The sequence below is a fragment of the Loxodonta africana genome, chromosome 17 (assembly GCF_030014295.1).
Source record: "Loxodonta africana isolate mLoxAfr1 chromosome 17, mLoxAfr1.hap2, whole genome shotgun sequence".
Lineage (NCBI taxonomy): Eukaryota > Metazoa > Chordata > Mammalia > Proboscidea > Elephantidae > Loxodonta > Loxodonta africana.
In genome coordinates this window covers 74673060-74698298 of record NC_087358.1, presented here as the reverse complement: position 1 = coordinate 74698298, position 25239 = coordinate 74673060, and the positions used below count along the sequence as shown (strand labels likewise).

The window sequence follows — 25239 nt, the reverse complement described above, 5'->3', positions numbered from 1 at the left end:
CTCCTTCCACCGAAAGGCACTGTTCAGTATGGAAAACCTAGAGAGACTCAGTGCAGCCCACTGCCCTCCAGTCGATTCCGACTCATAGCGACCCTATAGGATAGAGTAGAACTGCCCCACGGAGTTTCCAAGGACCGCCTGGCGGATTCAAGCTGCCCACCTTTTGGTTAGCAGACCTAGCACTCAACCACTACGTCCCCAGGGTTTCCAGACTCAGTCCAGAGCCCTTTTAATTAACTGACCCGGACGGAACAAACCCCGGCCCTGCAACGGCAGCCCGGGCTCCGCCCCTCTGCACCCAGTGGCCCTTTCAATTCCAGCCGGGACCAATGGGCGGCGGCGGCGGCGGCGGGGCGGAGCCCTGGCGGCGTGTGGAGCGCGCCGGCCATCAGGTCTCTGGGAACGTGAGGCGCTCGGACCGAGACAGGAGCCCTCCTTCCCGGCCAGCGATGAGCTTGCCAGCCGTGCCCCGGAATCTGCAGCTACCTCCGAGTCAGAGGACGCAGCCCGCGTTCCGAGGTGGGGGAGGAGCGGCCGTTTGCCGGGGGAGGGGGCTTCGGGCCGTGGGCTCCGCGGGCTCGGGCTCAGGCCGGTGTCCGCAGACCAGCTCAGGGCGGGCCAGCCAGCAAGCGGGGTGCACAAGTCAGCTGCGCGCACCTCGCCTGGACAGGTCGCTGCGCCTCTGCTGACCTCACTCTCGTCCCCCGTGATACGGGTAGTAACGCAGTAGCACCCACTGCGGCCGTTACTGCCGCCGCACCCCCCCCGCCCCCGCCCGGCTCGGCAGCGAGGCTGGCGGCGGCGAGCGAGCCGGGGTGGCCGCGGGGGAGGGCCCGACGGCGGACTGCGCCTGCGCCGCCGCTCAGGTCCGCGCTCCGAGCTCGTTTCTGTGCGGCTGGAGTTTGATCTTTCCAGTTTAACAGCTTGACCTCAGACAAGGTTATGGAAACGCAGGGATGCCAGGGTCCTGAGGACTAATGTTATTTCTTTGTCTTACCTGTGGGAAAAAAGAAATTGAAGTGACTTACCCCACCCACTTCTGCCGAATGAGGCAGAACTTGGGGTCTGGTGTCTCGTCCGCACCCTTTACTGTCTTAAAGCCTAGCGTTTAGAAACCGTTATGTTGAAAATAATGTTCTCCAGATTTTTTACTGTCATGCAGTAAGAATGTAATTCTTTTGCAGAGTGATTATAGAGACCTTTATGTTTGTTATTACTACGATTATTTCTCTAAAGTAAAAGAATTGGGAAATTTTTTGTTATATAGAAGATGTGAACTTAAGTAGTACAATTTTCTAAATAAAACCTTCACCTAGTCAACAGTATTTATTTGAAGTTATTGTTTTAACTAATATTGACCGGTAGATCTTTCCTTTTATTATTTAGAGCAAAGACGACAAAAACTCGAGCAACGTCTATTAAAAGGAAAAACGCTTTTTGTATATAAACAGGAACATCAGATATTATCCAGGTGAAGTTTATTTCAATGAAGTTCTGTAAAATTGTATCAGAGCTGATATAATTTAAAAATATAACTATGAGCCAATATTTAATTTTAAAATTTCCAGTAGCCAGATTTAAAAAGTCTTTTTAAAAAATGAAGTTTAATATATTTTATTTAATCTAATATATCCAAAATATTGTCATTTTCAACATGTAATATATAGTATAAAATTACTGTTGAGATATTTTATATTCTTTTTTGGTACTAAGTTTTCAAAGTCTGGTGTATATTTTTACTTTCTCTATATCTCAGTTGGAAACCCTGGTGACCTAGTGGTTAAGTGGCATGGCTGCTAAGCAAAAGGTCAGCGGTTCGAAACTGCCAGGCACTCCTTGGAAACTCTACGAGACATTTCTACTCTGTCACTATGAGTCTGAATTGACTCCACGGCAGTGGGTTTCGTTTTGGTTTTTTTTGGATATCTCAATTTGAACTAGCCACATTTCAAGTGCTCAGTAGCCACATATGTGGCTAGTGGTGTAGTACTGGGCAGTGTAGTGTCAGATCTGTTTCTTTGTAAATTAATTCACACTCTAAGAGGATGTAATTTTAAAGCAGAGTATGTGTATATACTAAAATGTTGATTGATGGTTTATACAGTGCTATAAAGGTCTGTCAGTCTATAATTTAGCAAAAGTTTTAATGTTTTGGCAAGCTTTTTGGGGGGGCTCCCAAATGTTTGGTGATCATTTATTTTAGTCTTCACGCTCCATAGAAATATATTTTTATTAATTTTGTCTAAATTATAATGATAGGACGCAGTTGTGACAAAAACAAACAAATCTGTGGAAGTAAATATAAAGCAGAAATTCAAAAGGTCGCCTTGCTCTCTAGAGATAACCTCTAATAACATCCTCCAGGCTCTTTGTGTTCACACTAAGAGCATGGACTTTGGAGTAATAAGAACCTGGGCTGGAATCTGTAAGTTGGCCACTTACAGCTGTGTCACTTTGGGTAAGTTACTTGACCTCTTTGAGTCTTTTTACTTACACTAAGATAGAATTGGTTAATACATGTTTCTTGGGACTTAAATGAGATAGTGTATGTATTTTGCTATGTCTTGCCTGGTATATAGTGTGAACTCAATAAGCGGTAGCTATCGTTTCATGGTCTGTCAGTGGCATTACATACAGTAGATTGGTTCTTGAAATATTTTTTCTCCTGGTTTCCTTAATTTTCTTCCAACATCATTGTCATTCTCATGGGTTTAAAGGAAAGTCTCACTGTTTTACTTTACATTTTTTATGTTAATTACTTTATGTTAGGTCTTTATGAATACCTCTTCATACCCTTTCTCATGGTGGAAAGTAGTCAGATTTGGTTTATGTTTAGGAGATACAGCTGACAAGACTGGTGATGGATTAGGTATGGAATGCAAATGAAAGAGTGGAGTTAAAGATGATCCTGAAATGTTTCAGATTAGAGGCTAAAGAGACAAGACAGATAAATATAATACATAATCCTATACTGGAGAGGAATACTACAAAGATGTTTTTACGTCAGTTGACAACTACAGTATTTACAGTAGACTAAAGTAGTATACTAAAGTAAATGTAAATTTGGTAACTATATTGAGGTTATATAAGAGAATATCCCTAATTTTAGGACATTTAGATTTTTGAGAGTAAGGGGCTGAGGTGTATGTAACTTACCATAAAACAGTTGAGGAAAAAAAATTGTATATCTGCCGCATATGCACATTCAGAGAGTTTCACTTTATTTTCAAATAAAATTTTTTTTCTTAAATTTCTAACGTTATGTTAATAAGTTGCCGTAGTTAAACATTTTCTCCTTTCACAAAACCCATATTTCTTTAAGAAAAAAATGACATTAGGTTTTTTTTAGTAACTGTGTGAATAATGATACCATATATTGGGATGGGGAAAACTGAAGGAGGTGTGGCAGAATCAAGAGTTCAGCTTTGACCATGTTAAGTTTGAGGTGCCAATAAGATATTCACGCATAGATGCCAAATAGATGTGTCTGAAGTTCAGAGGAGAGATTGGTGCTGGTAATATAAGCTTGGGAATTTTCAGTGTACAGGCAGTCCCCTGGTTACAAACATCCAACATATGTATAATCTGTAGTTAGGAACCAACTCCATAAACCCTACATACATACATACATACAATGGTTCCTAATAACAAAGGGGCGCAACTTTAGGACGCGACATCAAAACATTATTATTACTGCATTATTATGTTAAAGATGTTTTAGTATATCTGGAAGTGTTTATTGTTTTTATGCATAGAAAGGTACACTACGTACTAAAACAGATATTTGACTAACTGATATTAGATACAAACTGTACCTAACTGTTCGACTTAACATACAAATACAACAGAAGAATGGAACTCATTCATAGTCCAGGGACTGCCTGTATAGATGGTGTTTATTTAAAACGCCAGGACTGAATGAGATAGTAGTAATTTAAATAAGATAGTGACTCTCAACTGTTTACTTAATGAGGAATCAAATGGGATGGGGTTTATAATATTCATACATGATGGGAAAAAAATTCTAAAACTCTTCTTCTGGCTTAACCAAAAATCCACACGAGTACTATATGTACTCTTTCAAAAAAACAGATGTCGATTTAAATATTATTACTTGAGCAACAAACTGTTAAGTCAACCAATCAGGGTTGCAGTCTTTCTGGATCAAACATTTAACCTGTTAATACTATTGAACAATTCTGTTTTACAATCAAAGTATGGGTATCTTAAGACTTCTTTGTTCAGATAATCCTTCTGAGAGCAGTTTTATAATGAAAACACAGAATAGGATTATATATTTCATATACATCTTCACATTGAACAGGTAAGATCTGTTCTCCTTGTCCTGAGATCTTTAGCTAGCAGTTAAGAAAGCAAGCAGTTTGAAGACTAAACACTAGAATTATATTAGCACTGACAGAAAAAGAGGAGTCCCTAGGAAGTATAAAACTAAAAAAGGCAGAAGAAAAGCTAAAAATTTGAATTGGGCAGATTAGGAAGAAGAGACAGAGACTTTAAAAGAAGTGAGGTAGGAGGAAAAGTTGGTGATCCAGTAGCAAAATGAAGGAAATGCTTACAGAAAGAATGATCAACTATCAGGTGCTACTGAGAGATCTAGCAAGATGAAGACTGAGAATTGACGATGAGATACAAAATCATGGAAATGATGACATTAGGAGCTTGAGTAGAATGGTACGGACAATTTCTTGATAGACATAGGCTGAAGAGAGAATGCAGGTGACAACATGAAGACAGTGAGTATAAATATCTTTTTGAAGGAGTTTTGCTGTAACGAAAATTGAGAAAATAGGCATTAGCTGAAAGACAATGTGAGGTTTAAGCCTTTTTAAGAGAGTTATTGATCAAAGACTCCACAGAAGAATCCTAATCAAAAAGGAGGAAAATACAGACCAGAATTTCAAATTCTCATGGGCTCCAGACTTCCTGGAGTCATGAAGATTGGATGAACCCCTGAAACAATTGCCCTGAGACGATCTTTAAGACTTAAATGAAAAAAAGCCCTGATGTCCTCTTAAAACCAAACAACAGTTTAACTAGTAAAAAATGTCTGCCTTGAGCATTATGCTCTCTTAAGAACTATCTATATGGGATTAAATTGACAGTAGCAACTGGAAATACTAGATAACAACCATAGAGGGCGCTGAATTTATGTTAATGGGGGAGGAATAACTCAGAAAAGGAGGGTGATAATGGTTATAGAACTTGAATGTAATCAGTGCCACTAAATGGTACATGTAGAAACTTTTGAGTTGGTGTATGTTTTGCCGTGTATATTCTCAACAACAAAATAAATTTATATGTTAAAAAATTAAAAAAAGAGAGATAAACATAGTGGTTATATGCTGATGGAAATGACCTCGGAGCAGGATAAGTTACTGATACTGAAAGATTAACAAATAAATGTAGGAGGAAATGCCTTGAGTAGAGAAGAGGGAATGGAATGGAGTGCAGAATTGGAGATTGAGAATTTGGCCCTCGATTGGCACAGCATCAGTTCATCCATTAAAACAGGAGGGAGGGCAGTATATAGGGATGGGGAAACAGGCTGGTAGAGTTTTGTGAAGGAAAGAAGCTAATCCGTGTTAAGATTGCTTCTGTACGCAAGGATGAAGAACAATTGAATCTGTGAAACATCTCACAACATGGATGAATCTGGAGGGCATTATGCTGAGTGTGAAGTAAGTCAATCACAAGATAAATACTATGAGACCACTATCATAAAAACTCAAGAAAAGCTTTGCACGCACAAAGAAACAATCTTTGATGGTTACAAAGGAGGGGAGGGGTGAGGGAAAGACATTGCACAGTATAGGGAAGTCAGCACAACTTGACCAAGGCAAAGTCATAGAAGCTTCACAGACAGATCCAAACACCCTGAGAGACAGAGTTACTGAGGTTGAGGGCTGGGGACCATGGTCGCCAGGGTGATCTAGGTAAATTGGTGTAAAAAAGTTCATAGAGAAAATGTTCTACGTCCGTCTTTGGTGAGTAGCGTCTAGGGTCTTGAAAGCTCACGAGTGGCCATCTAAGGTACGTCTACTGGTCCCATCCAGTGCAGAGCAAAGGAAAATGAAGAAAACTAAAGACATAAGGGAAATAATAGTCCAAAGGACTAATGGACCACAAGGACCGCAGCCTTCACCAGCCTGATGCCAAAAGAACTAGATGGTGCCTGGCTGCCACCACCAACTGCTGACATCACAACAGAGCATCCCAGACAAAGGAGGAAAAAAAATGTAGAACAAAATTCAAATTCACCAAAAAAAAAAAAAAAAAACTGGTCTGGCAGGGACTGGAAGAGCCCTCGAGGCTATAGCCCCGGACACCCTTTTAAGTCAGAACTGAAGCCACTCCTGAAGTTCACCCTTCAGCCAAAGATTAGATGGGTCTATAAAACAAAAATTAGGGACATGCGTCTTAGTTCAGTCGTGTATAGGAGACAAAATGGGCAACACCTGCTTAAAAGCAATGACGAGAAGGCAGGAAGGGACACGAAAAGCACACGAGTGGAAACAATTGGGGTGTGGAAGGGAAGAATGTTAACAGGTCATGGGGATTGCAACCAATATCACAATAATTTGTGTATAAATTGTTGAATGAGAAACTAATTTGTAAAGTTTCACCTGAAGCAGAATAAAAAAGATTGCTTCTGATTTTCTATATCATTATAGCATCAGAGCATGCTTTTAGCCCAGAAGTAGTAGAAGCTGAGGTCAGTAGGGGGCCTGATTAGTTGAGGTACTGCATGGGAGCAGCCTGGCAGGTTGACCCTAAGCATCATCTCCTTCCGCCTCACACCAGGCAGTAAGCCAGGCAATAGCAAGAGAGGTATTCGCCCCTGGTAGTAAATGTAGGAGACATTGCTATGTTCTGGGTGACTGGCAGTGTCTGGAAGGAACAAGAAGCCACCCACACTCAGAAAATAGTTGGACAGATACACTGGTCAGTGGCACATTTTGACCCTTCTCTACCATTGAAAATGTACAGTACAAGCTATGTCAACAATTCTGCCCCTTCCACAAGCAAGACTGAGCACACAGAAATGAAAGGCCCACCCAAAAACCAAATCCACTGCCGTCAGGTCGATTCTGACTAATAGCGACCCCATAGAATTTCCAAGGCAGTAAATCCCTACAGAAGCAGACTCCCACGTCTTTCTCCCACGGAGCTGCCGGTGGTTTCGAATTGCCAGCCTTGTTGGTTAGCATTCAAGTCGCTATTCATTGTAAGAAGCATTTTTATTTTGTATACCATTAAGGAAAAAAAAATCCAATTAGACGTGCCACTGATTCTAAGACATATTCCAAGTTCAGAGATGTTAACATGAAAAACTATGCATGTTAGAATCAACTAAATTGGATATTTTTAGAATCGATCATTTTGGTTACACAATTCTAAGATGCATAGGTTCAGATTCTCTGAACCTGGAATCTTAGACTCAATGGCGTGTCTAAATGGATGGTGCTTTTTTCCTTTCTTAATGATAAGCAAAACAAAGGTGCTTCTTACAATTAATAGCATCTTAGATTTATTCAAATATGGTCAGTACATAGTCAAGAATTACCATAGGTGAGAAAATCCAACACAATGAAAGAAGTAAACTAAGCAGTCAGGGGAATGTATAGCAAAGGAAGTGGAATTTTAAGTATCTTTGAAGAGATAATATACCAAGCCAGGAACAAGTGGTAGTTATGAAAGAATCAATCAGACATCTGAGGAATGAAAAATGTAATTGTTGAAATAAAAATATCTATGTCTGAATAGCATGGTGGACCAGCTGAAGAACAAATCCCTGGGAATTCTTCCAGAACACAGCACAGAGGAATGGAAAGTCTGAGAATAAGTCAGGTGTCAGGTATGGAGAAGTCATCATCATGGATAACTCCAAGAGGAGAGAAAAGAGAGGAAGCAATATTTGAGAAGTAAAAGTTGAAATTTTCCTAGACTGAAGAAACCAGGTTCTTGAAAGAGTTTGGTGAGCAGGAAGAAAAAAATCTCATATTCTAGGTATGAGACATATGAAGAGTCTATATGAGAGAGGCCCCCTTCTGAAGATAACTTTTGTTCTTGAGCTAGAAACTGCCCTTCTCTCTTGTCTTCTAACCTTTCCTGAAACATAATAACAACTCTTAGTATGATCACCTGCTAAGAGATTCTCATGGCCTATACTAACCAATCTATACCTGTAAAAAGGACTTTGGGACAAATTCTTGAGGAAGCATTTGCTTTGGATAAATATCCTGAATGCAGTGCCACTTAGCCACCTAGAAACTAAGGGTCCACATGCTCCATGTAAATTAAGCTGTGAGTGTGTGTATAATATATTTTTAAAGTTTTCAGTGTAACTTACTAAGTACTTTAACCCAGGAAGGTGTTGCTTAATAGTTTTTGAAAACTTATTTGGTGACTAGAAAAGACTGGTTTAGAATGAGAATATCAAGTGTTTACATGTTATTAATGGGGTAAGGATGTTAAGACTTTACAAAAACAAGTACCTTTAAATTCCTCAGTATGAAATCACATTTTAATAAAGAAAAGTATCTCTTAGGACAAATGAAGTGCAGCTCAGTTCTTCCCTCTTTTTAAAATATGAAATCATGGAACCTGAAACCCATTGCCTTTGAGTCGATTCTGACTCATAGCCACCCTATAGGACAGAGTAGAACTGCCCCCATAGGGTTTTCAACACTATAAATCTTTACAGAAGCAGACTGCCACATCCTTCTCTTGAAAATTATGAACTCAGAGTTAATTGTTAATGTTCAGTGTCTCCCCCATGCTCCCTCAAAAAAGAAAACTTCTTAGTACATGATTAAATTTTTAATTTTTATTTATTTATTTTTTAATTAATAGAGACCAGAGAGTGATGACATCTAAGGACCAGTTCCAAAAAGGGATAAACGTTCCAAAACTAAAAACAAAAATGGTAAGATCTGGACACAGCACTCAAACAGTCCTTTTATTCCCCTACATAAATGCTTCATGAAAGAAATGAGTTCTGAAATACTGATTTGTCTGAAATAACTTTTTTAGGCTAATAAAGAAAATGCCAGTGGGCCTACAGGGATCAAAAATAATGTGACAATGGAAAAAAATTGTATTCCTTCAAAACCTAATGAATTAACCAATTCAGATTTAGAAATTGATACACATAATTGTGAGGATAATAATCAACCTCTTCAGTTGTTACCAATTAAAGATGACATCCAAAATCAACGTATGACATTTAGCCAGGCATTCCACCTTAAAAAAAATAATAAAAAGAAAGAAACGCTTACAGAAAAACCGAAGCAAGAAGCTAACATTCCCAAGAAACCTGTGCTTGGGTCTTATCATGGGAAAGTTGTTGAGTCTAAGATTAATTCATTCAGAAAACCTCTACAAGTCAAGGCTGAGAGTTCAGCAGCAAACAAGAAACCTTCAGCTCTGATCTCTAATGCCACCAAGCCTCGGCCCATGAGCGCCAGCAGCGTAACAGTGAAAAGTGATAGAGCCTCAAATATGACTACTACCACTAAAATCGTGAGCACTGGATCTCAGAGCAGACAACTTGTGCGAGCTCCTATTAGAAACCACCACGATAATACTCAGGACAAGGTGAAACAAGGCATCAGTAGAACCCCTGCCAATGTTACAATTCGGAAAGGACCTCATAGAAAAGAACAGACTCAATTAAAAACAGATTTATCTAGTGTCAAAACCAGTTCTGCTCAGGACATAAAAAGAAATGAGGCACGATCAAGAAGCATAGCATCTGAAATTGTAGCCAGGCCTGCTTCATCCTCTAATACCAGACTGATAGAAGAGTCGGAAACCATCGGCCAGCGAAGACATACTATAGCAAAGGCAAGTGTTGGTAGTAGATCGGGTCAGCCCAAAGAAACCGCAGAACAGAGAAAGTGAGTAGATGGAATTTTCTTCATTTTATTACCTTAATTTTCAATAGGGTAGTATTTGTGAATTTGGTTTGTTATTTCCTTGAGCGTATTAGAATTTTCTTCTGTGCAATCTCTTCTGTTATGTGAGATAAATCTAAGTAAATGTATATTGTAAAATTATAGGACCTAAAAGTTACTGTTTTTGGGTATGTTTTATTAAGTTGGTTTTTCTAATCTAAGTTAAAATGCCCAGTAATAATTGGAAAATATTTTATAAACTCTCCAATTAAAAATGCATTCTTGGGGGTCTTTAAGCATGTCATTGACTTTAATATGTTCAGTGTTTCTTTTTCTTGAGGTTTGTGAACTATGTGTGTGCCACCAGTGTGAAACTAAAGACCTGAAGCATTTTTTAGCTTTTTCTTTATTTGACAGAGCTCTGTCATCAGCATCATAGTAATGTTTATATGCTGCTTCTAACTGCAGAGCTCGTCTGACTGAGTGGAAAGCTGGCAAAGGAAGAGTGCTGAAAAGGCCTCCTGGCTCAGGAGATACCCAGCCTGAGGCTGCAGGGCAAAATGAAAAACCTGCTGGGTCCTTCTGGACTACCATGGCAGAAGAAGATGAACAAAGATTATTTACTGAAAAAGTAAACAAGACATTTTCTGAATGCCTGAACCTGATTAATGAGGTATATTGTCTTTATCTTATATTTGTGTAGCATTTATAGTTTGCAAGTTACCTTTGTAAACATCTCATTAAATTACATTGTCAATCTTTTTGACTAAGTTATGTCAGTAATGTTGGGTTGGATTAACATTAATTGTGAGATTGTTCCTCTTTAGCCTTTAACTGACTGCATTTTGCACTGAGTTCGTACAAGTATATCAAGGGAATATTTAGTTTTGATATTTGAATTTTAAATACTGTAATCTCCTGGGACATTGATATAGAGTAGGCTTGGGGTGGATATTTATTCTCTTTTCAACTCTGATACTTCTGTTTCTTAGGTTCGTTTGAACATGTTTACAAGTTATTTTTTCCAGTTACTACATGTTTTACCAGTGACTAACAACAAATTACTGAGCCATTATTATTACAGATTAAATTAAAGCTAACTAAAACATTTGCAAACAATATCCCATTAATCTAAACCAACACCATCATGGCTTTAAATTTTATTGTAGAATTTTGTTATTTGAACAGAAATCATCAAGGAGTATAATAATCAGCTCCATAATGTCTTCTTTATTTCCTAAGTATTCAGTCGGGCTTTGCTCACCTACTAGTGTTGCAGGTCCAGAGCAAACCTGAACAGGGTGCCATGTCAAATATTACTCCCATGTTCTTGAGTATCTTTAAACCTTTTGTGGTTCTGAGGACCAATGAAAGTTACAATCAGGGCAATGATTCTATTCTCATTTCTGTTCAGTTGAGGTTTGTTTTGATACTGTGGAATTTATCTGCCCTATTTTTTACTTTTTAAGTAAGGAGCCCTGGTGGTGGAAAGGTTAAGTGCTTGGCTGCTAACTGAAAGGTTGGTGGTTTGAACCCACCCAGTGGCTCCATGGGAGAAAGACTTTTAAAGTATATATAACTCTTATTGTACATAAGGAAACCCTGGTGGTATAGTGGTTAAGTGCTACGGCTGCTAACCAAAGGGTCTGCAGTTTGAATCCACCAGGCGCTCCTTGGAAACTCTATGGGGCAGTTCTATTCTGTCCTATAAGGTCGCTGTGAATCGGAATCGACTCGACGGCACTGGGTTTGGTTTTGGTTTTGGTTGGACTGTACATAAACACATTTCAGATTCATTTTCATCGTAATGTCAACACCTGACAAAGACAGGAAAAAAAAATTCTACAGACTCTCCTCACTCATAAAGTATGGTAGATGCAAGAATTTTAAACAAAGTATTAACAAATGGAATCTCACAGTATATAAGGGAATAAACCATAAGACCAAGTAAAGCATTAGTCAGTTTTTACTAACGCGTATCTAAACTAGTGTTTTATTTTCTGCTAATACTCATGACTGATAGGCTTCTTCATAGCCATTCAAAATAAGTTTGGAGTAAGGAAAATGATGATAATGAAGGCTTTTGTGAATATTTTTATATCAGCTTTTTCCATCTTTGTCATTGATCTTGATTAGTAGCTTAATCACTAATTTTTCATAATTTATAGGCTAATGATATCACACACTTTATTTCTTGCTCCTTTAGGGATGCCCAAAAGAAGAAATATTGGTCACACTGAATGATCTGATTAAAAATATTCCAGATGCCAAAAAGCTTGTTAAGTATTGGGTGTGCCTTGCACGTCTTGAACCTGTCACAAGTCCTATTGAACATATTATTACCATCTACGAGAAGGCCATCCTGGCAGGGGCTCAGGTGAGATGAAAAGTTCCGCGTCTTTAATACAGTGCAAATGGTTCAGACTTGTTTATGAACACCTCACAATGTAATGTGGTAAAATTGTGGTTATGTACGTAGTAGTAATGGAAAGCTGTTTCTCAGCCTTCTAAAACTTTCTGTGTACTAGGGATAGTCAGACCGTAGAAAGTGGATATAAGCTGAAATGTAAATTTAATAAAACTTACCCTGAGAAATGTTGCAGGGCAACATGTCATTCTGTGCATTTTCTAGCTGGGAAATCTAGGAAGCTCAATTTTTAATATTAAAATTGTGCTTATTGACTATAAACCAAACAGAGTTTAAATTAACTTTTAAAGTGTTATTGAGCTCTGATGGCTTTGTGAGAGAACTTTCCTTCATTTTAGGAGTATATCTGAGCCTCATACTCACATTTATGGATAATACGTTCCTTCCTGCCTACATATAAAAAGTCATTAAACTGGTTTCTCTAACATTATTGTATTCATAGTGGTTTGCTACGGTAACCTCTCACTCATTTCTTCCTAGTCTGTTGGTATAAAAAAACCTCAGTATAGAACAGATTGTGTCCTGAGGGTTTTTGTTTTTATGGGCAAATGGTTCTAAAACATATTTCCTTTCCACCAAGTTTCTCAGAAATGTGTTCTCTCTTAGAGATTTTTTAGATTTTTTCTTCTAATTCTTCTTTTTAGCCTTTCCATAAGAAAGGTCTGTTCACTGTGGTCTTAGCAAAGCCAAGAAATGCTATTTGAATCAAAACTTAGTCAATGGCTATTAGGTATAAAATACTTTGCCGAAGGGTGATTATATTGACAAAATCCCACCTAAGTGGAGTGTCGGATCCATCCCTACTACACTGGACCAGTAGAGACATTACTTAAGGCCACTTATGGCAGTGTAACTGGTAAGAAGCAGTAGTGTAAAGAGAAAAGTGTAACACCAGAGCAGAAGTTGGAAAACAAGGATCAAAATTAGCCAAGAAAATTGAAAGCAGGATAGGTGAGAAGTTCAGGGACTAAGACTATGAGCCAGAGCTCCCTTTTTGTATAACATCTTGTATATGTTGCATTAACTGGCATGGTGGCTCAAAGGAACATAGTAAATGCTTATAATGTGTGGCGTGTAATGGACACTTACTCAGTTTTTGAAAGAATGAAGTGTGTTGGACTGGTCAATCTTACACTGTTCAGAGATGTGTTTAACAGCATGTGAAACAAACATAACCATGGACTTAGATGTAGGAGCCCTTTTAGCTCTCTAGTAAGTACTCATGTTTGTTTTCTGCTTGTTCCTTAATTTTGTTCTCATCAGGCAAACAAGTTAACAAAGCCTTAAGGAAAATTAAGGAGGAAATTTTAAATTGATGAAATCTTATCCTTTAAATTTATTTGTATTTTATAAATAGGAAAAGACAGCCATTTTTCAATTTTAGTGACAAAATAAGTTGTTCTGAGATCATGGTTTAAAAAAACCACTGCCTTATTTTAAAATATAAAATCTTAATCACTATAGTTTTGATATTTTCAACTTGGACAATCTAGTTAATAACTGAGAATATGAAGTTTACGGGTTTACTTTCTTTGTTAAAAAAAATAATTAAGCCTATTGAAGAGATGCGACATGCAATTGCAGATATTCTAACAATGAAGAGTCAAGAAAAAGTTTATTTTGGTAAGTTTGTTTCTTTGATTTCCTTCAAGTGACTTGTAGTTTTATTAGATTTCTTTGTTGAATTAGTTTTTTCTTTTATCTTTTTAAACTTTTAAGTTAATGTAGGTACTTTTGTTGACCTACCTCCAATTCAGTGGGTTTATGTAGTATAGAGGATTTTTATTTAGGTAATGTGGTTCAAAATCCAAATTTGTCACTGAGGGTCTGTGAAAGTTACTTTACCTCTCTAGGCCTTCATTTCCTGTCTGTAAAATTCAGCAGTTTAACCAGATGATCTCTAAAGACCTTTAACTTACTAAATTCTAGGACGTATCCTATGCTGTAGAGCTCATTCAGGAATTCGTTTTGCTGGTAATAGTAGATAGAAATGAGACATGAGATTGACTAGCTGTCAGGTATATAAGATGTAAGCATATTTTAGAACCAGATATAGGCTGTGCCCATTACTGTGACCTTTGGCAAGAAATTTAATCCCTTACTTATCTGTAAAATGGGGATAATGTTAACATCTTCCTCAAGATTACTGGGATCACTGAGTGAAACAATCTATATGAAGAAAGTATTAAAAAAAATAAAGTATCAATCTATGGCATATAGTAAGTACAAATTTTAGCCATTAACAGATGGACTAAAATCAGTATATATAAATGTAAGGTAATTTGTTTCCTCATTTAGAGTTCTTTCCAGTTTTTCCTGCAATACTGTACATCACTCAGTCAATAAATACTTGCGTACCTGTTATGTACTGTCTTTACTTATATCTGGTTATTTTCTTTTGATTAATTTTAACAAGAGTCAAACAGTTTCAACTCTTTAAGGCTCCTGATATATGCTGCCAAATTGCTTTCCAGAATAGTTATAGGTATCCTTTTTAGTACACAAAATGAATTTAAAATGTAGGGGTCTGAGTCAAGGAGTAATGTTTGAATAAAATTAAAGATCATACTAATATTATAAATTGTGTTATATGTTTTTGGTTACATATATTACAAAAACCAGTTCAAGGAGGTTAATATGCTAATGGTTGTGTGTGAGGAATACATGCTTCTATTGTTAGTATGTTTGTTTGAACAGAGAATATTTCCATTTAAAGTGGCTGTTACTATGCCTAGGGAGAATACAGAAGATGTATGTGATCTTATCATACTGAAACCTAACCAACCCATTGCTGTGAAGTCGATTCCAACTCATAGGGACCCTATAGGACAGAGTAGAACTGCCCCACAGGGTTTCTGAGGAGCAGCTGGTGGATTCAAACTGCCAACTTTTTGGTTAGCAACTGAATGCTTTAACCGCTGTGCCACCAGGGCTCCCTTATCATACTAGTAATATTTAATGAAGGAGCTTGAGAAGGAATGGCTAGATAGGTAGAGGAAAACCAGGAAAGACTAGTTACCAGAAACAAGAGGAGAAAGGTTTAGGAATAACCTGATTTTGTCTCCTAAGTGCTAAAGAACAAAGTAGAAATAAGAATTTCATAAAAAGCCATATTCCTCATAATTCTCACTGCCTCTAGACATATGTGGAAAGAAAAACAAGCATTTAAATTTGACTCAGTTATTCTGTATTATTCCTTAATAGAATAATACTAGTAAGTGGAATTTTTGCTAGGAAATAGAGTATTTATTACATTGTTTATAGTCGTTAGGTACCATCTAGTCCATTCTGACTCATAGCAACCCTGTGTATGACAGAAACACTGCCCAGTCCTGTGCCATCCTCAAAGTTGTTGCCATGATTTAGCAAATTGTTGTAGCCACTTTGTCCATCCATCTATCTCATCAAGAGTCTTCATCTTTTTCGCTGACCTCTACCTTACCAAGCATGTCTTTCTCCAGGGGTTGGTCCCTTCTGATAACATCTCCAAAGGACGTAAGACAAAGTCTCACTATCCTCAATTTCAGGGAACACTCTAGCTGTACGTCTTCCAAGACAGATTTGTTCGTTCTTCTGGCACTCCTTGGTATATTCAGTATTCTTCGCCAGCACCATAATCACCATAATTCAAAGGCATCAATTCTTTTTGGTCTTACTTATTTGTTGTCCAGCTTTCCATGTGAGGCAGTTGAAAATATCATGGCTTGGGTCGGGTGCACCTTAGTCCTTAAAGTAACATCTTTGCTTTTTAACACTTTTAAAGAGGTCTTTTGCAGCAGATTTGCCTAATACAACACGTTGCTTGATTTCTTGACTGCTGCTTCCATGAGCATTGTTTGTGGAACCAAATAAAATGAAATCCTTGCAGACCCCAAATTCTCATAAAAAGACCAGACTTAATGGTCTGACTAAGACTAGAAGAATCCCGGCGGTCATGGTCCTCAAACCTTCTGTTGGCCCAGGACAGGAACCATTTCTGAAGCCAACTCAGCAGACATGGATTGGACTGGACAATGGGTTGGAGAGAGATGCTGATAAGGAGTGAGCTACTTGCATCAGGTGGACACTTGAGACTGTATTGGCATGTCCTGTCTGGAAGGGAGATGGGAGGGTAGAAGGGGTTAGAAACTGGCAAAACGGTCACGAAAGGAGAGACTGGAAGGGAGCAGGCTGACTCATTAGGGGGGAGAGTAAGTGGGAGTATGTAGTAAGGTGTAAATAAGTTTATATGTGAGAGACTGACTTGATTTGTAAACTTTCACTTAAAGCACAATAAAAATTATTTAAAAAAAAATGAAATCCTCGACAACTTCAGTCTTTACTTACTATGATGTTGCTTATTGGTCCAGTTGTGAGGATTTTTTTTGTTTTGTTTTCTTTATGTTGAGGTGCAATCCAGACTGAAGACTGTAGTCTTTTATCTTTATCAGTGTTTCAAGTCGTCTTCGCTTTCAGCAAGCAAGGTTGTGTTATCTGCATAATGCAAGTGGTTAATGAGTCTTTCACCAATTCTGATGTCACATTCTTCTGCATATAGTCCAGCTTCTAGGATTATTTGCTCAGCATACAGATTGAATGAGTGTGGTGAAAGGATACAACCCTGATGCACACCTTTCCTGATCTTAAACCACACAGTACCCGCCTTGTTCTGTTTGAATGATTGCCTCTTGGTCTACGTACAGGTTCCGCATGAGCAAATTAAGTGTTCTGGAATTCCCTTTCTTCACAGTGTCATTCATAATTTGTTTTGATCCACATAGTGGAATGCCTTTGTATAGTCAGTAAAACACAGGTAAACCATCTTTCTGGTATTCTCTGCTTTCAGCCAAGATCCACCTAACAGCAGCAATGATATCCCTCGTTCCATGTCCTCTTCTGAATCTGGCTTGAATTTCTGGCAGTTCCCTGTCGATGTATTGCTGCAACCGTTTTTGAATGATCTTCAGCAAAAATTTACTTGTGTGTAATATTAATGGTATTGTTCAATAATTTCCCCATTCCACTGGGTCATCTTTCTTTGGATTGGTTACAAATACGAATCTCTTCCAGTCAGTTGGCCAGGTAGCTAGCTGTCTTCCAGATTTCTTGCATAGAGAAGTGAGCACCTTCAGCGCTGCACCCATTTGTTGAAACATCTCAGTTGGTATTCTGTTAATTCTTGGAGCATTGTTTTTCAGCAGTGCCTGCAGTGCAGCTTGGACTTCTTCCTTCAGTACCATCAGTTTTTGATCGTATTCTGCTTCCTGAAATGGTTGAACATCAACCAGTCTTTTTGGCACAGTGACTCTGTGTAATTCTTCCATTTCTTCTTTTGATGCTTCTTGGATCATTCATTATTTTGCCTATAGAATCCTTCAGTATACCAACTGAAGGCTTGAATATTTTCTTCGGTTCTTTCAGCTTGAGAATTACATGTTCTTTTTTGGGTTCCAGACTCCAGGACTTTGCACACTTCATTATAATACTTTGTCTTCTTAAGCTGCCCTATGAAGTTCTCTGTTCAGCTCTTTTACTTCCTCATTTCTTCCAATCACTTTAGCTACTCTGCATTCAGAGTGTCTTCTGACATCCATTTTGGTCTTGTCTTTCTTTCCTGTATTTTAAATGACCTTTTGCTTTCTTTATGTACGATGTCCTTGATGTCTTCCCACGGCTCATCTGGTCTTTGGTCGTTAATGTTCAGTGTGTTAAATTGATTCTTGAGATGGTCTCCAAATTCAGGTGTTATATACTTAAGGTTGTATTTTTGTTTGCATGGACTCGCTTTAATTTTCTTTAGCTTCAGCTTGAACTTGCGTATGAGCAATTGATGGTCTGTTCTGCAGTCAGTCCCTGGCCTTGTTCTGACTGATGATGCTGAGCTTCTCCATCGTCTCTTTCCACAGATGTAGTCGATTTCATTCCTGTGTTTTCCATCTGGTAAGGTCCACTTCCATGTTTATTTTGTTGAAAAAAGGTATTTGCAATGAAGAAGTTGTTAGTCTTGCAAAATTCTGTCATCCAATCTCTGGCATCACGTGTATCCCTAACGCCATGTTTTCCAACTACAGATCATACTTCTTTATTTCAGCTTTCGCATTCCTATCACCACCCATTATCAATGCATTTTGATTGCATGTTTGATCAATTTCAGACTGCAGAAGTTGGTAAAAATCTGCAATTTCCTCACTTTTGGCATTAGTGGTTGCTGCATAAATTTGAATAATAGTCATATTAACTGATATTCCTTGTAGGCGAACGGATATTTTCCTATCACTGACAGCGTTGAACTGTTCTTTTTGATGATGAATGCAACGACATTCTCTTGAATTTGTCATTCCTGGTGTGGGAGACGATATGATTGTCTAATTTAAAATGGCCAATACCAGTTCATTTCAGCTCACAAATGCCTAGGATATTGATGTTTATGTGTTCCATTTCATTTTTGACAACTTCCACTATTCTTACATTAATACTTCATACATTCCACGTTCTGATTATTAATGGATATTTGCAGCTGTTTGGGGAAAAAAGGTATCCATAAACTCTAAGCTTTCTGAATTGTATAAATTTTAAGTATAAAACCAGTATTACAAAGCAAAATTATTTGTAAGCAGTAAGAGAACTTTACTGGGAAATGTAGGACACTTACCGGGGTGTCTCTCAGGTACCTCAAACCCAACATATCCAAAATTGAACATGTAATTTTCCCCTAAATCTAATAATTTTGGTTCCCTGTCTCAGTATGTGCTATACAGTTGTCTAAGCTAGAAGTCTTTGAGTTATTTTTCACTTCCCTCTTCCTGTTCCCAGCTATTCAAAGTCCAGTCAGTATAACTTTCTACTTGTCTCTTAAAATCCATCTGCTTCTTTCCATCTGTACTCTCATTATTATTGTTAGGATCACCTAAACTCTCACCCCTGGACAACAGCAGTAGTCCCCTAACTGGTTTCCTGCCTTTGTGCTCTTGCTCCATTCCAATCCATTCCCAGTAGGATAACCCAAATGCCCTGTCACTTACCTGCTTAAATTCCTGGGTCCAGCCTCTTCTCATGTCACTCCCCGCTCTCTCATATCCCTAAGTTACTTCATTATTTTTATACTTTTTCATTTCCTACAAGGGGCCGTGTTACCTCTTGTCTCGCGGTCTCTCTAAAACAGTCTTCTACTCTTCCTTTACCTAATTCCTACTTACCCTTTAAACTTCAGTTCAAATGTCACTGCTTTGGTCTCTTTCCCTGATACCCATGTCTCTTCCTGCAAACCCAACTAAGTTGATGCACCTCTTTTGTGCACCCTGTCTTCCTTTTGAACTGTAAACTCAATGGTCAGGACAGTGTCTGATCTTCTTCACCATTGTATCCTCAGTACTAATGCAATGCCTGGCATATATTAGGCACTTGAATATTTGTTGAATTAATGGATTCCACCTGTCCTTACTTCAACTTCCATTCACCAAAAAAAAAATAATAAATTACCATGCAACTGAAACATCTCTTAGTAAAATCTCTGATAATTTCTTAATCAAATCTGTAGGTCTTCTCAGCTCAGTGGATTTGCCAGAATGTCTCACAATTATTTCAAATCTAAATCAAATCTTTATCTTCTTCACTGCTTTCTTATACCTGTTATCCCTTCCCCCAAAAACAGGGAGAGGGGAAACAGAAAAAGAAAAAACCCTGCTCTGGCATTAAAGTCAAGGGATTTTGTAAGGTATGCCCCTAATACACATGCACACTCATTTAGACACACATCTTTTTTTTATATGTTCATTTGTTCATTAAATTCTGTCTATTCTATTTCAGAAATATCTCTCAAATTGGGCTTTCCTTCCCACCCCTACTTTTATCACATTGCTTACAACAGCTTTGTCTTCTTACCATCACAGATCATTAGTTTTCATTTGCTGTCTTACTAGACCTTATTTAACAGTGACCATATCTAATTTTATCTGGTTCTGCACTGTTTTGTGTTTGCTTTTTAACCAAACTTCTTACATATAAAGTTCATGACAGTCTAGCCCCAGCCTACCTCTCTGAGCTCACCACCTCCTCCCCACACTCCTGCCTTACTCCTTACCCTATATTTTATTCTGAGGACAATGGTCCTTTAAATGTTGTCTTAATAGATCATTTCCTTTTATGCTTCACACTAAGACTATCCTTCATGGTCTTGTCAAGTACTTGTTTTTCAATACCCAGCTGAAATATCACTTGTGAAGTCTTCCCTAGCTATCCCCCTTCCCCACAAGGAAAGGTCGTTGTTCCTTTTTAAGATTTATAGCCCTTTATTCTTGCCTCAGCTACAGCATTTGTCTTATTTATAATTATTTTCAAATATGTCTCTTCACTGACGGTCAGTTCTCAAGGACTAGGATGATTTCATTCTTATATTTGTATCCAAAATCAGGGACACATAAGAGATACTCGGTAAATAATTATTAAATAGTTGGCAGCAATGTTTGCTAAGAAAATGTAATAGTCAAGAGATGGCAGTTTGGTTCTTCTGTTCTGAAAATTTGGTCAACTATGAATAACTTGTGTCTTCTGAATTTGTTTTTAATTTGGCCAAAGCTTAATCTATAAATGTATTTTGTTTAGCAAACAATATTGAGGAGGCAACCAAGGAAAAAGTGCAAGAACTCAACGTTAAAGACATAGGCCTTAGTCTAGAGCCAGGAGAACCGAAAATGGAAAATAAACGTCATAGAAGTGTGATATTTCATGATTGTGAAAAAGAGCAAGAGGACAAAACAAAAAATCCAGCCGATGGTGTTGAAACTTCTGATAAAGAAACCAGGGAGGGTTGTTTGATTAAGTATAATGTGTCTACTACGTCATACTTGCAAAGGTAAACTTTTAAAATGTAACATGCTATGATTTATTTTTATGCTTTTGGATAATAAATGTAGTATTTTTGATAATAGAAAGATTTTCAAACAGATGGAATGTGATTGGGACATTTTACCTTTTAAATACTATATTTACTTTGTTTTTCTCTAAATAGTGCCATTTTGAAAAAGAAAACTTTCACATCATTTTACTTTAACCTCTTATTGTATAGTGCGTAGTATTAGCAGGTTTGAACTGAACAACTAGCCAATTCTACAGATACTTAGGTTTCTCCTGTGTAGAATTTGTAACATCAAGTAGAGAAAAGAGTAAGTTCCTCACTTCCAGGATCTTGCAGTAATGTCCATCCCTTTCTGTAAGACAAGCAATCAAATGGTTGTAACATAAGATATAGTATAAATAGCAGTAGAGAGCAAAGGTGTTCACACACATTTTTGAACTTCAGGAATAATTTTGTGTTTTCTTTTTCAGTGCAAAAAAGAAGATTCAGTTTGATGAAACAAATTCTGTATTTAAAGAGCTCAAGTTTCTAACACCAGTGAGACGTTCTCGACGTCTTCAAGACAAGACTTCTAAATTGCCAGATATGTTAAAAGACCATTATCCTTGTGTGTCTTCATTAGAACAGTTAGCAGAGTTGGGATGTGAAACTGATGCTTTTGTGTGCCGTCCTAATGCAGCACTGTGCCTGATGGACACAGAGGACAAAACAACCCAGGAGAAATAAAGCTATAATAAGGAATGGGGCTTTATTATTTCTGGGGTGCTTTGTTTTGTTTGTGGCTCTGTATTTCTCTGTGGTCTGGGCTGGCCAGGTACATAAGTATTCTCAGTATTCATGGCAGTGAGCTGCTTTACTGATTTTCATATTATAGCAGAAGTTGCCTTTGATGCATCAGAATCCCAGTCCTTCTTCGTCAATCTCAACAGAGACCGAGTTTTTCTTGAAGATAGGAAAATTTTGTCAGGTAGTTCACTATGTTCCTTGAGTATCAACAAAACATGTCCATGCAAATTTATAAATTTTGTCTAGAACACCTCATTTTCTAATGATGTAGCATTACTGTAGTTACAGTTAATGACTTACAATGTTTCTATAATTTTGGACTTCTTAAAAGTAAAGTGAACAAACTAACAGTACAGTGAAACTTGTTGATATTCAAGGCAACTCCTGCTATAATGTGAAAATTAGTAAAATCATAGTTTAGAATATAACTCCTTGCCTTTAAACAGAATAGTAACTTTTATTTTGCCCTTTTTTTTTTTTTGATGATTCTGGATGGACCTGAAAGTCAGCAATTGTGATGTGTAGAGTGACTCCCTCCAAACATTTAGACACATAAGACTTAGCTTGTTTTTTCACCAAATGCTTATTGCCCAGAGTGTTGTGCTCTTCGTGACCCTTGGACTGCCTATGGTTCTTCACTGTCACTTTTCATCAATGCTAGTGGGTTTGTTTCTGTGGCCTTTGGCTTGTTTCTACTTGTAACTGAGGTCATCAAGAAGAATGATTAACCAAATACTCCATTTCTAAGAGAAAGTACTTTGTGGTAAGAAGGAAAAGGTGTCAAATTTAGTGGATATTAGAAACTTTAAATCTAGTCTGAGTTCCTTTCTTCAGTTCTTTTTGTAACTTTGACTACCTAAAATATTAAAATAATAACTTTATAGCTTCATTTGGTGTAGTTTATAGACTATTAGAATGGAGTTAGGAAAGAAATATATATTGTTTAAGAAATATCATAGTTTAGATAACATTTCTAAAATAACAAACTTTTTTCCTCATGATATAAACACCTATAACTTCACTTTTAAATCATGTCTTCATAAACAGGACAATTATATACAGTAAACAGTTCTCTTCCACACATAATTCCCACCAATAAAGTTGATTTATAAAGCCCTGAAGTAATACTCGGTATACATCTACCAATTCTGCAGTTTCACGTAAGTGATTTTCATTGTAAAAGATTAAGATAGTATTAAAACTATGTATGCTATGTGAATGTAGTTGAAGATTACATATTCTTACATAATTTGTTTATTCATTCCATGTGTATAATAGCACCAATCCTTGTTCTATTTTTGTCTTCTCATGTTCTATAGAGTAAGGCTTTTTTTCTTTTTTACTTGTGTAATAATGTGTACAATAAACTAAAATGTCTGTATCATGATGTTCCAATACATTTATTTCAACAAATATTTTATAAAATGCAGGTTAACCACGGTGAATGAATTTGAACTTTACCTTTGAATACACTGTATGAAGATTTGAATTGAGGTTTTTGACACATAAATAAGTGTGTGCTTATTGGTGTATTTCCTTCTGAAAAATGATCATCAGTCTAAACATCTAATTTTTCATTTGAACAGAAACAATAACTCATATTCTTCATTTTATTTTTTCATACTTTGACCCAAAATGTGCTGTTTTGAAATAAAGTTCAAGCTGGCATACACTCTTACCTTTATTATATCCATAGCATATGGTTCATATTCCATAGCTTGAAATACTTTGGTGAAACAGCACTCAAGAAATAAACTGTGAGGCAGGGCCAAGATGGTGGAGTAGTCAGATGCTTCCTGTGGTCCCTCCTACAATAAAGACTTAAAAAAGCAAGTGAATCAATTATATATGACAATCTAGGAACCCTGAACATCACATGCAAAGTTGAGGAATCAGACTGAGCGGCAGGGGGAGGGAGTGACAGTTCAGAAGAAACGAGAGGTTGACCAGACCTAACCTGGTGGGAACTGGCACCCCACAGGCCAGATCTGCTGGAGCCAGTGCAGTGAAACAAACAATGGCATTCAGGATGTGTTTTCGACATCAGGAGAGATGGAGCAGAAGAGAGTCTACTCACACGTCCAGAATCAGTGAAAAGCAGCGCTCAATCAGCAAAAGATGAGTACGTGTGTCTAACCTACCACACAGATCCAAAAACATCCCTTTGGGAGAAACCTCTCTTACATTTATCTGCCCCCTTCCTGCTCTGCACTGGGTCCAAGCTGGCTGCAGAGATTGCCATGTCCCCTGGCTGAAAGCAGGACCCATTATGCATCCTGAGCCATTCTCCCAGCCTTGGAGAGGGAACAAAATAACAAACAGGAAAAAATAATCTGCCAGTTCCCCTAAGCCGGGAACTCAGGGCAGAAACAGCTCCTTTGCCTAGGCACAGACATAAGGGGTCCATGGATTTTGAATGCCTTTCACCCCTGCATAGACTGGTGTGGGCCCATAATGAACAGCCTAGGCCCTTATTAGGACAGTACAGTAGGGTATAGATTTAATGTCTAAACTCACCTGTATCAGCAATATGGTGGAGAGGCAGGCTCCTGACATTTAACACCACTCTGCCTATTAAGCGAGGTCCTCATCTACCCACATCAGGGGCCTGAGGACTGGTGTCTCCACTTAGCCACCCTAGACAGGGGTCAAAGAATAAGTGGTGCCTCCCAGTCCTTAGAGCCAACAGCATTGGGTGCCCATAGTCTGGCTGCAAAACCCACCCACTTGCTCTAGGGAACAGGGACGTGCTTTCATCACAGATGCTCATGGGCGGCTGTCAGCTGCCTGTCTTGCTCAGTGCATGACCCCCTACTGAACCCAGATTCCTGTGACTACGCCAGTCACCCCTGCCCATGTAGGACTGTAGGTGAGAGCCTGCACCACACACTTGGTGACCGACTACCTAGACACCTGAGCTGAATCCATAGAAAAAAAGTAAGTGGACTCCTGGGCTCACATACCTAGTAACAGCTCTAACCACCTGGTGACAGGTGGTTAGAGCTTCAAAGTAGCCAATAATCAAACTAGATCACATGAGCAGCCGATTTGGGCATATCAAAACAAAACAAGAACCTAGAACACAGTAAGCAAACATAAAATAAATACAATAACTTACTGATGGCTCAGAGACAACAGTCAATATCAAATCACATAAAGAACAAGACCACAATAGCTTCAGCAAGCTCCCAAAACAAATCTTCTGGATGAAAGAGAACTCCCTGGAATTACTGGAGGTAGAATACAAAAAATTATAGAACTCTTCAAGAGATCAC

At 38.0% G+C, this 25239-nt stretch overlaps 1 protein-coding gene across 4 annotated transcripts; it reads left to right on the top strand.

Moving 5' to 3' along the window:
• The first annotated feature begins 314 nt into the window (after positions 1–314).
• Positions 315–23345, top strand: LOC100654320 (cytoskeleton-associated protein 2-like). Of its 4 annotated transcripts, none has more exons than XM_010592639.3 (9): positions 315–519; positions 1387–1471; positions 8875–8947; positions 9055–9920; positions 10386–10590; positions 12124–12294; positions 13899–13968; positions 20926–21175; positions 21649–23345. In XM_010592639.3, exons 1-9 carry the CDS (start codon positions 330–332, stop codon positions 21902–21904), a joined length of 2166 nt encoding a protein of 721 aa, XP_010590941.2. In that variant the 5' UTR covers positions 315–329; the 3' UTR covers positions 21905–23345. The 4 variants fall into 4 exon arrangements, with proteins under 4 accessions (XP_010590941.2, XP_064126258.1, XP_010590945.2 ...); XM_010592643.3 differs by lacking the exons at positions 315–519; positions 1387–1471 and adding exons at positions 2268–2458; positions 7786–7876; XM_064270188.1 differs by lacking the exon at positions 1387–1471 and having other exon boundaries at positions 412–519.
• The last annotated feature ends 1894 nt before the right edge of the window (positions 23346–25239 follow it).